Source organism: Rosa chinensis, chromosome 2, assembly GCF_002994745.2.
Source record: "Rosa chinensis cultivar Old Blush chromosome 2, RchiOBHm-V2, whole genome shotgun sequence".
NCBI lineage: Eukaryota > Viridiplantae > Streptophyta > Magnoliopsida > Rosales > Rosaceae > Rosa > Rosa chinensis.
Window position 1 is genome coordinate 83,075,807 of NC_037089.1, and position 12,674 is coordinate 83,088,480.

General features: G+C 39.7%; 1 protein-coding gene across 1 annotated transcript; it reads right to left on the reverse strand.

Annotated features, from left to right (window-relative positions):
• Nucleotides 1-9,315: 9,315 nt before the first annotated feature.
• Nucleotides 9,316-12,444, reverse strand: LOC112183433 (NAP1-related protein 2). The gene is made up of 10 exons (XM_024321813.2): nucleotides 12,188-12,444; nucleotides 11,452-11,574; nucleotides 11,299-11,349; nucleotides 11,073-11,144; nucleotides 10,852-10,965; nucleotides 10,700-10,761; nucleotides 10,415-10,472; nucleotides 10,207-10,263; nucleotides 10,011-10,046; nucleotides 9,316-9,683 (listed from the first exon to the last, which is right to left on the reverse strand). The coding sequence occupies exons 1-10, from the start codon at nucleotides 12,320-12,322 to the stop codon at nucleotides 9,627-9,629; spliced, it is 765 nt and encodes a 254-aa protein (XP_024177581.1). The 5' UTR covers nucleotides 12,323-12,444; the 3' UTR covers nucleotides 9,316-9,626.
• Between the last annotated feature and the right edge of the window lie 230 nt (nucleotides 12,445-12,674).

The following is a 12,674-nucleotide window of genomic DNA, read 5'->3' on the forward strand; positions in this document are numbered from 1 at the left end:
GTAACGGAGACACGAAATGGGAGGGAAGCTTTTAGTGGAACCAGCATTTATACATAGACGCGCGGACGTCAGGATTTAATTAAATTGGTTTAATTACCGTTGTAATTATTTTCTTTTTCTTTTTTCTTGTAATTAGTTAGACAAATAGGTCCCGGCCTGGAAAAACCAAGAGATAAAAGCACCAGAAGGGTGCATCAAACTCAGTACATACCAGAGCCTAACTAGCAAATTTGTATCCCATTTTAGTCCTGGGTGATTTTTTTTTCTTTGCGTCTTTTACTGTTTTGGACGGTTGTTAATAATGTCAAGTTTCGTCAAACTGCCGTTACTAATATCTCTTATTCTCATGTGTAAAGGTTCGGTTCATGTCATAAGTCATCAAATTTAGAAATTTTTAATGTGTAATTGCGTACGTAATTTCGCACTGACTAGTCAACTCGCAATGTTTCCTGGGAGGTATTTGAAAAAAAACTACGGGGTTGTTGTCGTGAAGTTCAATATGAAGATGGAAACAGTAATTTTCTAAATATTTGTTATTTAAAACTACGGTAATCAGATTGAGATCAGTTATGTTTTTTATTTGTACTAAGATAAATACGTACCTAAAAAAGAAAAACGTGGAAGATTGTTGGGTACTGTTGCCATAGCCTAATATTTAAACAAGATATTATACAAAGGAGGACAAGTAGCTCTTACAAGACAAGGTTTGGGGATCGATCTGAAATGCTGAATCAAATGCAGACTTTGAGTGGGTCTGAGCCTTCAAAATTTGAAGTAGAGCCAAAGTAAATATAGAGACAACCACGCATGGTATCACGACTCTAGTTATGGCAGTTTGGCAGAAGTGAGACACAATGTAGAACTCTGATATGTACGTACCCTAGTACCTTTGCAATTCCTGGGAGTGTTATATGGATACAAATTTGGAACTTTTTTTTTTTTTTGGAATGTTGATAGCTTGGAACTTTTACTCTGGCATGGGATCTGGTAAATGTTGAGTGTACTGCAATGCTTATATATAAGTTGGTTATTTTTAGAGACAGATTAAGACTAATCTTAAATTCGGTTGATTGGAGCTCAAGAGTCTTCCAAATTTCTTGTGTTCCACCCAATTTTTGTCAAAATTTCCTACTATAGCACACATTTTTCTTTTCCTGAATAGTCCCATTATTTTTTACGGACAAGGTTCATCTTGTTTTTTAAATGCTAGATGGCATAAAAACTCGTTTGTATTACGTAACTGAATTTTAAATACATTTTAGTTAGATTTATTTAATTTAAAAAAAAAAACATTATCAAACACAAGAAGTTTGCTACCACACATTAACGGTTTTTTTTTTTTGTGGGAAACAGAATCAGGTTCCATTAATAACTTATGGCTCCACGTGAGCATTGTCTTTCCGGTTTGTCACCACAATTGTAAAGTGAATGGAGTAGCCTATGGTGCACTTTTTGCTGAATTGTGTATATTAGAATGCATTTCCTCAGGTGAGACGCCTGTTATTATTTCAGGTGATTCTCTTGGTGATTATTTTAATTTGGCGTTAAGGCACTATGTCCCCCTCATGTATTCTATGGTTTCATTAATGAATAAGGCATAAGGCCAGCCGCACTGGCCCTTTTTTCAAAAATAAAATAAAATAATATCAACGACCTCACTCTGTCAAGCTAGAGAGATTCAAAAATCCCTCGTATTACAACTCGATGCACAAATCAAACTGCTCAAACCAGAAAGGCAAAAATATAAAAAATAAAAAAACAAAAGGTAAAAACCCCTCCACTTATCCTACCCTAAATCAAATGAACTAATTTAAGGATAGAATAGGGTTAAGAGTAGAGAAAAAGAGGTCATTGAATTTTTTTTTTTTTTTTGAAAGAACACATATCCAATATATTGATCAAAAGCCAGAATGACTATTACATATCCTTCCGTTGTCATCTAGAAAGACAAGAAGATGTGTTAATACCCAAGATAGTATATAGAACTAGGTCACTCATTTGACATTAAATACATCGAAATAGCAAGAATCCTCATTCTGTACTACTCCGGAGGATTCGCTAAAGGCACGAAAGTGCCCCCAACTGGCCCAAACAAACAACAAAGGCCTAATAACTGACCCAGCCCAGTTCAACCTCCACCTCACTGTGCTGAGAACGACACAAGCAAGCCGCGAACAACTACCGCCGCCATGTTGTGCCGCAACCATATCGCCGCCGCCCTGCTTCAAGGAACACCTCCAACCCATGCCAGACACCAGATTCTATTCAAGGATCTCTGTTCCCCAAAAAACACCAAACTGCACTTGTCGGTGATGTTGCGCTGTCGCCGCCCCTTGGACTGGAACCCATGCTTGCCCAAGGCACAGAGAGGCTTCAAACCAAAAACAAAGTCAGATCCACTATCAAACTTTGTGTCACTGCAGATCCTAGAAGCTAGAGAACTATAAGTCACCGTCACCCATCCGGCAGCCTCACAACGACGACGAGGCAAGCCCCATACCGAAGAGGAGCGCCGCCAGACCGGAAGAGCTTGGCTAAACCTCGACCAAAGCTATGCGCGTGCGGCGTGTTCTAGTCTTCTTTTTAGAAAACCCTACAAAAATTTGTATACTGGCTTTGTGATACAATATGTCGCAAATTTACAATCATGTCAGCTATCAACATTACTTAAGAAAAAAGTAATAAAATCGTTAATTTGAATTCATTAAATTTCAATCATGTCTCCAAAAAAAAAATCCATTATTTTCAAATTTTAGAGTCTTATTCCGCAAGAAAAAAACAAGTAGCTAGCTCCCTCAACTCCTATATGAAGAAGGTGCAGGACACAAAGGATAGGCAAAGAGACTTCTCTTTGAACTCGATCCATCGATATCTAGTAGATTCTACAAAGGATAGGCAAAAGAGATCTTATGAACCTCCACAGATCATTAGTCTACTGTCGATAATGTACATTTTCAAGAGTAATGGTGGTCAATCTGATGCTCCATCGATCTTTTTAATTGCAGCGGGGTCGTCCTTAATAACGTACATGGTCTCTAGATGATGTATTGGAATTACTGGTGTTTATCGTCACTTCTTCTTTTAAATTTATCAGACATATTTGGAATACATCTTTTTTATTTATTTCACTAACTCGATCTACTATATAGCAATGCATATGGAATTTTACCAAGTTTTGACACTATAATCTATCAAGATCGATCAAGTGTTTCAAGTCAATACATGCTAAGATTAGTAGCATACCCAAACAGAAAAACTTAGAAGATGTACCATTGCCATAGTCTAGCCAATATCTACGGAATATATACCAATCATACGATGGAGTACAAAGTAGCTCTTACGTACCGTACAAGGTTTGGGAATATGAATCAAAATACGTACACATTTGTACTTAAAAAGCTAGTGCATGGGTCTTGGTCTTCAAAATTTCAAGTGAGCCTAAGAAGAGACAGAGACAACCATGCATGGTAGCACTACTCTAAGGCAGACTGGCAGCAGTGATATGCGGTGTAGAACAACGGTCTGTACGTAGTTTTTGCTTTTCAATTTTCTTGGAGTGGAAATATATGGATAGCTAATTCTAGCTATGCCCGTATATATACATGAGTTGATAATTTTAAGCGTCCAATGAAGACTATTTATTTTAAGTTGGGTTATTAAAAAGCGAGAAGGCGAAAAAACAAAGGATCGGTTATGACATTTTTTTTTTTGAGAAACAGGGTCGGTTATGACATTCACTCTGTCAAAAACCATTTTCGAGTATGAAAATAATGTCAAGCATAAGGAACTAAGGATTTGGTTATGACTTTTCTAGGATTAGGTTAATTTGCTTATATGCATGAGGAGGATATGTAATAATTTATCTTATAGGTTATAATTGTCGCACTGCACCTAAGACTGAAGGGTTTTTGAGTGTTTAAACTGATAGCCCCAGGAATGGAATTGAAATCCATACAATTATTGTATTTGATTTAGGAGATTACGTAGGATTCCTTTTCCTGTTTAATTCCTAGATTATAGTAATTGTTGTCTTACATGCTAACACATCTCTTGTATAAACCTCCTTTGTACGTATGAATGAGAATATATCTTTAACCAGTATTCTTTTCTTTCAAAACGCGGCCTTATATATAGGTTATGTCGCTAGAGTAAACCATATGGAATTCTTTTATACTCAATCAGTCATGAATTTCAAAGGAGGTTCTTTGTGGGAGATCACTAGAAAGAGACCAAGGAGTATAGTCGCTATAGGTGCTTCGATTAGCTTTCTGATTATAATTACATGCATCCGCGTAGCGCTGATTCTATTGATGCTTCGTGTTTTTCTAGTTTTTCTTGCATGTTTTTTCGCATACAACCGCCTATGGTTTCCTCTCGCTCTAGGTTTTGGTGGTTTTATCCTCACCGTCTTTATTAGAAAGATGCCTTACCAAACAAAGAAGGATTTGGCTCGAAAGCTTATTACTACTGATGAGCTAAAAAGGAAGAAATTGGCTCGATTTGCGGTTCGAATTTTTACTGTTTTGTTTACATACTACCGCTTCACATTGCTGGATAAAGAGAAGCTAATGTCGAGTATTATAACTATTCTGCTGAAAGTAAGAAGAAGAAAACAAAATCCAGAAGATGAGGAAAGCAGCAGTGCTTGTACTAGCTTGTGGTCTGAGCAACTGCCAGAAGATATCATGCAATTGATTCTACAACGGCTACCCCTATCCGATTATCTTCAATGCAGTAAAGTATGCGTTTCTTGGCGAGGTACTGTTAAAAAGGCGTTTTCGAGCCAGCATTGTCATCCTCTTCCTCAACTACGTACCATGTCTTATGCTCTCTTCTCATCCTTTTTCCCTCAATAATCAGTGGTTCTTTAGTCCGAGTGATCAGAAATTTTGCAAACCGAGTTCACCATATATAGATAGACGGAACTGTATTGGGTCATCTGAGGGGTGGTTGATCATGTCCGACTGTCTGAGGTCGAATGTTGGCGTCCCGAAGGTTATTTGAGTCCTTGGTCAACTGACCTACTGTATATGCAGAACCCTCCTAGCTTTGCTAGTGCAAGCTTCTTCTTGAATCCAATATCAGGTGACCGAGTCATGCTCCCATCCCCATCCACAATTCCATTATCCAGCAACTTTGAATCTTTCTTCTTGACCAAAGTAGTAGCCTCTTCAGCACCAACAAGCCGGCACTGTTTTGTGGCCGGCTTGGGTACAGTATTGTTGGGAAATTAATCCCCCCCGTCATGCAAGTACTACTAGTAGAGATGGAAAGAAGAAATAAGCAAGCCAATAAGACAACAAGATTTTAACGAGGTTCGGCCAATTTCCTTGCCTACGTCCTCAGAGAGTTTCTATCTTCACTAATGAGAGAATTACACAAGTACAAGATTACACCACTCTAGTTTATACACAACTAGAGCACTCAAGTTTATACCCAACCCAAGCCTCGTATCCAATCGGATACCCCTTGTACACCCTCTCTCAATCCTAGAAGATTACTCTATCCCAAGAGCTATACACACTCTTGAACACAACTCACTTTGCTTCTATACATGAAGACCCTTAGAGTTGTTTCTGCTCTCTCCTCTCTGGAGGTTGGGCTCTCTGCCCTCTCTCACCTTCTGCTGCTGCCGATATGCCAATATATAGGCAGTGCACTTCATGCACATACCATGCAGCTCATCACATGCAAGTGGAAGTAAAGACAAGTGTGAACACATGAAAAGCAAAGTCATGCTTTTCCATTTCTTACGGTGTGTGCTTGCATGCCACAATGATTGCATGTTTCCTCTACTTTTCCTTCTTCTTTTATGCTTTCACTTTCCTTGTCTTCTGCATGTTTTCCAGCCATGTTTGCCGCATGCTTTCTTTGCATGGAGAAGAATCCAAACACCTTTTTCTCTTTCACATGCACACATGCTTTCCTTGCTTCTTTGTCTCCTCCAATTAAGGAGGGATCCCAACAATCTCCACCTCCCGACTTAAATGGAGAGCTCCGCAACACTACTTCAATCTTTGAAGTCATCTCAATCTGAGACACAGCTTGTTATACCCACAAGCATTCCATTGGCCTTCTAGTTGCGCAATTACACATAATCAGAGTCAATTGCATTTGGTCCTAGCTCCCCCTGATTCAATCGGCCAATACCATGTGTAACTACCCCGAGACAACGATCACATGTTGGCTCTGAAGAGGAACCTTGACTCGACCTCTTCCCTAGCAGGATTTACCTTCTCACCATCATCTGGACTCGGAAACTTGTCAACGATGTCTCTGCTGTACCCGCAAACGAGACTCGCCTATGCGCACTCCTGTTTCCCATTATCCATCAAGGTCTGACATACCAGATGATACCTACCACACTGTTCTCCCTTCATTAGGACCATGCCGCCACGTGTGATTTTCATAACTCCCCCTGCTGACGAAACCCTGCAGCCTTTGGAGTCTAACTGGCTCAAGGATATTAAATTTCTCTGTAACCTTGGGACATCGTCACACCACCCAAAGTACGCCAATCCCAAATCTAATATCCAGTCAAAGAACATGTGTCACCTATGGAGATTGTGAGAGCATCTCCATATGAAAATCAGTTTCTGCTACAGCAATGCCATCCAAGCCTTTCGCTTCATATGACCCTAGTCACGACACTTGTAGCATCCCTGCCTCTGGATTTAGACCTGCTATGATCACTAAATCCCCGACAGTTTTCCTTGCATTATCCGCTGTCTTCTCCGGTTTCACATCCTTCCCCTTCAACACTTTACTAAGCCCTGTTGAACTAGGATGTCTTTCACTCTCCTTTGCCATAGAGTGAAATTTCCCTTTTCCATCAAACTGCGCCACTTCAAACTATGAGGCAATACCTGAAGTCATGATGAGCAACCACGATCAACATGCAAACCTTCGGCGAACGAAAACCACGAACGACGAACAAGCACGATCGCTGACACCACGAACCACCGTAGTGAGATATACACTCTCACCAACCATCATTCCCTTGAGTCATATCTTGGTCTCTTGCAACTCCACCTTTAATTAGGATCTTTTTTTTTTCTGAGTTTGGCTCGCACCACCTAGCCTCCGAGTCACTCCACCTATCAACTGCCTTTGATTAGGACTTTCTTGAGTTTTTGACCCGCTCCACGTTGCTAGGAATTTTCCTCGAGCTGGCTCCACCTAATGCACTTTTGAGTTAACACCTTAACCATTTAATTGACTCCACCTTGAATGATGAGGTGCTAGAACTTGCCATGACAAACAACCTCACAAGCCATCATCCCCTTGAGTCATATTATGATCCCTTGCAGCTCCACTTTTGAATAGGATTTTCCCGAGTCCACCTTGCTCCCCTTAGCTCGCGAATCACTCCACCTATCGATACACCATCGATGAGGATTTCTTTGAGTCTCCGACCCGCTCTTCTTGCTAAGAACTTTTCCGAGCTGACTCCACCTATTGCACCTTCGGGCTGCCACCTTGACCATTTGCTTGACTACACCATGGATGCATGACTTGTCCTAGCCAAACCATCGGCTCTGATACCACTGTTGGGAAATTAATCCCCCCGTCATGCAAGTACTACTAGTAGAGATGGAAAGAAGAAATAAGCAAGCCAATAAGACAACAAGATTTTAACGAGGTTCGGCCAATTTCCTTGCCTACGTCCTCAGAGAGTTTCTATCTTCACTAATGAGAGAATTACACAAGTACAAGATTACACCACTCTAGTTTATACACAACTAGAGCACTCAAGTTTATACCCAACCCAAGCCTCGTATCCAATCGGATACCCCTTGTACACCCTCTCTCAATCCTAGAAGATTACTCTATCCCAAGAGCTATACACACTCTTGAACACAACTCACTTTGCTTCTATACATGAAGACCCTTAGAGTTGTTTCTGCTCTCTCCTCTCTGGAGGTTGGGCTCTCTGCCCTCTCTCACCTTCTGCTGCTGCCGATATGCCAATATATAGGCAGTGCACTTCATGCACATACCATGCAGCTCATCACATGCAAGTGGAAGTAAAGACAAGTGTGAACACATGAAAAGCAAAGTCATGCTTTTCCATTTCTTACGGTGTGTGCTTGCATGCCACAATGATTGCATGTTTCCTCTACTTTTCCTTCTTCTTTTATGCTTTCACTTTCCTTGTCTTCTGCATGTTTTCCAGCCATGTTTGCCGCATGCTTTCTTTGCATGGAGAAGAATCCAAACACCTTTTTCTCTTTCACATGCACACATGCTTTCCTTGCTTCTTTGTCTCCTCCAATTAAGGAGGGATCCCAACAAGTATATTGTCACTTGGCTTTGTGTAGGCCAACCGATGAATCATGGACTCTCATAAAGGCAGAGGAAGACATCGGCGAGCTTCTGTTTTTCGATATAGAAATAATTGATGCAAAATTATATGCTGCAACTTGGAAGCAGGAACCGGAAGTTTCAATACTAGTGTTTGAAATCCAAGATGTTGAAGATGCCAATAAGCCCCTTAGCTATAGGGTTGAGAGTTCGAACTTGCTTCGTTCACGGGCGACTCCGGAGAGGTGGACGGCTGATGGACTCCACGTTGGTGACTGGATTCACTTGGCAAAAGATTCTTCATCAAAGGAGTTATTTATGATTTTTCGTAGGAGTAGTTTTGCCCTTGAGGAGGATCAAATAATCTCTTGGGAGAAGATCTTATATTGTCATAATTTCAGCATTCCAGCTAGGACAGAAGGATTTCGAGTGTTCAAACTAGAGTGCAATGTTAATGGTTCTTGCGATCGGTGGGTAGAAATTGAAGACCTTGGTGATCCAATATTGTTTATCAGTTACTTTAGCAACATATTCATCCCGGCAACTAATAGCCTAAATCCTCATAACCCCGCTAACTCGCTTGGAAGAAACTGTATCTATTTCGCTTCTGATCATCTCTGTTTATCATCATCATCAACATGGAAGAAACCATGTAGGGGTATTTTCTTTCGAAGATTGGCGCGTTGCGCATTTCAGTTTCTCCAATGATCCTTCTCAAACCAAATTATTCACTGATCCCGTCTGGTTCATGCCGAATCCTTGGTAGCTAGCGGAATTGAATTGCTTCTATTTTCATCAGACCCGACCGTACCAGTACATGTCACAAAGCAAAGTCTAAATTTGTTGAAGTGCCAAGTTCACATGAACGATGATTGTATTTCATTTTCCCAGCAGTCCTAAAAAGCCTGCTTTCTAGCACATGGTTTCATTAACTACTTCCATTTGAGATATTCTTAGAACTATTGGCATAACACAACTAGCAGAGTAATGACTAATAGGGTAGAAAGTACAGAAAGAAAGGTGAGCAAAGAAGTTCCCATACACAAAACAACAAAGCAGGTATACCATAATGTATTTGTGTAGTTAAATTGTGGATATTGAGAATTAGTTCACACTGAAGCTAAAATTCTACATATAAGCATAAACATGCAAACCAAAAGATAGACCAATGATTTATAGTCTGCTAGAACGCAGCTAACATCATCAATGCAGAAGTTTAAGATGCCATCCCACGTAGCTAGAAAAGGCTCATATAGATGGCATAGTGCTTTTACTGACCCAGTTCCGCAAGAGTAACAAAACTGAAAAGCAATCCACATAATTTAGCTATCTCCCTCAGTATCTTCTTCTCCATTATTGTCATCATCATCACCATTCTCCTGCACGAACAGATTCAGAAGTTGTCAGAAATCATTAAATTCAACAATAGCTCAATATATCTTCAGGTTGAGACTAGTATGTCACAATTTGAAAAGTGCACCAACATTCAGGTTTGCAACATGTCAAACAAAAGTATTATGCATGATGTTAGATGCACGGCACAAACTATCTTTGACGTGCAACCTAAAAATAATCAGGGATGGGTGTTGTAGAAACTGTAACCAACATGCAGAACTCAACTAAACACACTAAATACAAAGCTACAGTCCAAGTGGGAGCATCACTAATCTTTACAACAATAGTATAGGCGAAGTTATATTTTTTACCTCTTCATCACCTTCAGAGTCCTCTTCATCTGCCTCCTGCAACAACAAAATTTGGAAGTTACACTAGCGTACCCAGGTTAAATTGAAAAGTGAAACCTTTCAAAATCTAAAATCTCTCAAGTCCACACTTAAATAAACGGGGAAAATTTTGAAGTACTTAAACTAGAAAGCACACATATATGATAAGAAATCTTACATTGTTGAAGTACTTTAGAGGATTGGGCCATAAATCCTCCTTAATTATCTCTGCCACCTGCAGTTTCAGTAAACGATAGAGCAAGAAGCAAATGAAAGGGCACTCATAGGAAATTCCCATTGATTTATATCAAACGAGTTTTTTTTTTTCCTTAAAGAAGAGGAGTCTGTATATCATCATAACTCAGTGAATAGAGTAAACGGGTTACCTCATCCTGAAACTCAGCTATGTCTTTCTGCTCAGTTTCACTAAACCAACTGAAGAAGCTGCAATAAAAACATAGAAGTCAATAACAAATTTAAAGGTTAAAAAGAGAGCAAGCTTAGATAAATATGAACAGAAAAATGTGAACACAATCTAACACAATATTATATGATCTTGGTTCAGATGTACGAAACAAATGGACTCCATACATTGTGCCAAGCAACCGAAGATCCTAATAGCTCTTGAACAAAATTGACTACAAATAGACACAGGATTCAAAGAATATAACCTCTCCTCAGCAGGTGGTCGTTTGTTTCCCTTTTTCCCGTGATTGACTCCATTTGCTACACCCTTCACAGTTCACAATTTTTGTAAATATTCTGAAAGGAGGAAATAAAGAGAAGACGGCAAGGGCCAAAGGTCCAAGGGTTCTGTTAATACCATGCCCTCCTTCCACTTGATGGTGGTGCCAGCAATTTTAGTTGTCCCATCATCAAAGAATGTGAAGGTTTTAGTCAGCTTTGTATCTTCAAAATAAGGGTTCCCGTTAAAGTTCTGAAAATAGAGGAATTGGAAGAAGAATTAGCAAAGAGTAATTCAAATCTTGGGGGAGCAAAAGGACAGAATATATCAGAATCAGTATCCAAGAAGAAGAAGCTTACAAATCTGATAGCATAACCTGACTTAACATCTTTGAAGTCCTCCACATCAAGAGAACTTAAATACTTGAAGATCTATGCCAACAAGAAAATAAATGAAATAATAAGTTCACACCCCGCAATACCAGTCAGCTGACAATAACTAAGAAGACAATGATTAGGGAAAAAAAAAATTGAAACTTCCCAAAATTTGTAGTTTTTGGCTCATTATCAATATTAATAGTCATACCTTCTGGTCTTCCTCGCTCAATAGATCGCTTAGTGCAGGATGGCTAAGGAACTGCATAGATCAACAATGTACAAGTCATACATATGCACAAATTCTCAATCAATCGTTAAAATTCCCAGAAAGACAAATTGGAAAAAAGCATGAATCACTAACAGCAGTTAGCCAGAAGTCAGGAATGGTTTTTATTATTTCATTCCGTTTCAAATAGACCGGTCTGCGTATCACATTATACTTCTGCTCAACTTCCAACACCTTGTCACTGGCTTCTTCATTAACCTATTGTTTGACAATGCCATATCAACCTTCATCAGCATGACATGACAACGATAGATCTTGAGTTCAATGAAAGACACAATTATAAACAAGGTACGAATATGCATAATAGGCAAACTTAATATCTGTTACAAACTGAAGAAACCACCCCTTACCCTTTTGAAGGGGCAAAAAAAACATTATATTCACGGAGATATGACCAATTGAGATTGCCAAGCACACTTACTACTAGTACATATATGCTACTAATCTCAACCCAACTCTATAAACTGATTCCAAACAAAGCTAACAGAAAGACAAGCTTATGTGTTTTCCTTGTACAAAATGAGTCTCACGCTTCATTTTCAGCCTCTCAATTCCCAAAACCTTGCAAAAACCCAAAATCCAAAACTCTAAATTAGACAACTAAACATGTATATGGATTCTGCATCAAGCTACATTTCCACAATACCGACACCAACCATCCTCATTCAAACAAAGCGAAACCCCGAGAATGCGAAATCGAAATCCACAATAACCACACGCATATAAATACTTCATAAATACGGATACAACTAGGATACGCGTACATATACATAACGGAGACGAAGAGAGAGATAGAGAGGGGTTACAGAACCTTCTCGAGGTCGTCTTGAGCCTCCTGCAACTTCTCGATGGAAAGTACGAGGTCGCCATCAATCTGATCGGCGTCGTGGTTCTCCTCCGGAGCTCTCTCGGCGAGCTTGGCCTTCTTCGCCTTGTCCGCCACCATTTTGATTTTTTCAAGGGAGAAATGGAAACCCTAGAATTTCAGAGCTCTGAAAAAAAAAAAAAAAATCAGAGAGGGTTTTAGTGACAGGGAGAAGATCGAGGTTCCCAAAGAGAAGGAAGGCTCTTGCTGGCTCAACAGGCCTATTTATACTTGGGGGAGGGTGGTGTGGGGGCGTTTGTGTAATTTCAACGCATTTCTGTTGGTACCAGTTGTAAAGCTTTTTCGGGTCTCTATGGTGGGCTCTTGCTATAAGTGGACCCGACTCCGGGTTTTCTGGAAAGATTTTTTTTTCCTCTTTTTTTTTTTTGGAATAACTCTTCTTTTCTTTATCTTTTGGAATGGAGTTTGGAAA

Bases quoted from the DNA above. Each gene is read 5' to 3' on its own strand.
- LOC112183433 (XM_024321813.2), bottom strand. From the start codon at position 12,322: ATGGTGGCGGACAAGGCGAAGAAGGCCAAGCTCGCCGAGAGAGCTCCG. The intron at 11,350-11,451 runs GTTAGTGATTCA...TGATCTATGCAG, and splicing joins CTGACTTCTGGCTAACTGCT to TTCCTTAGCCATCCTGCACT. The intron at 10,264-10,414 runs GTAACCCGTTTA...CTGAAACTGCAG, and splicing joins TAGCTGAGTTTCAGGATGAG to GTGGCAGAGATAATTAAGGA.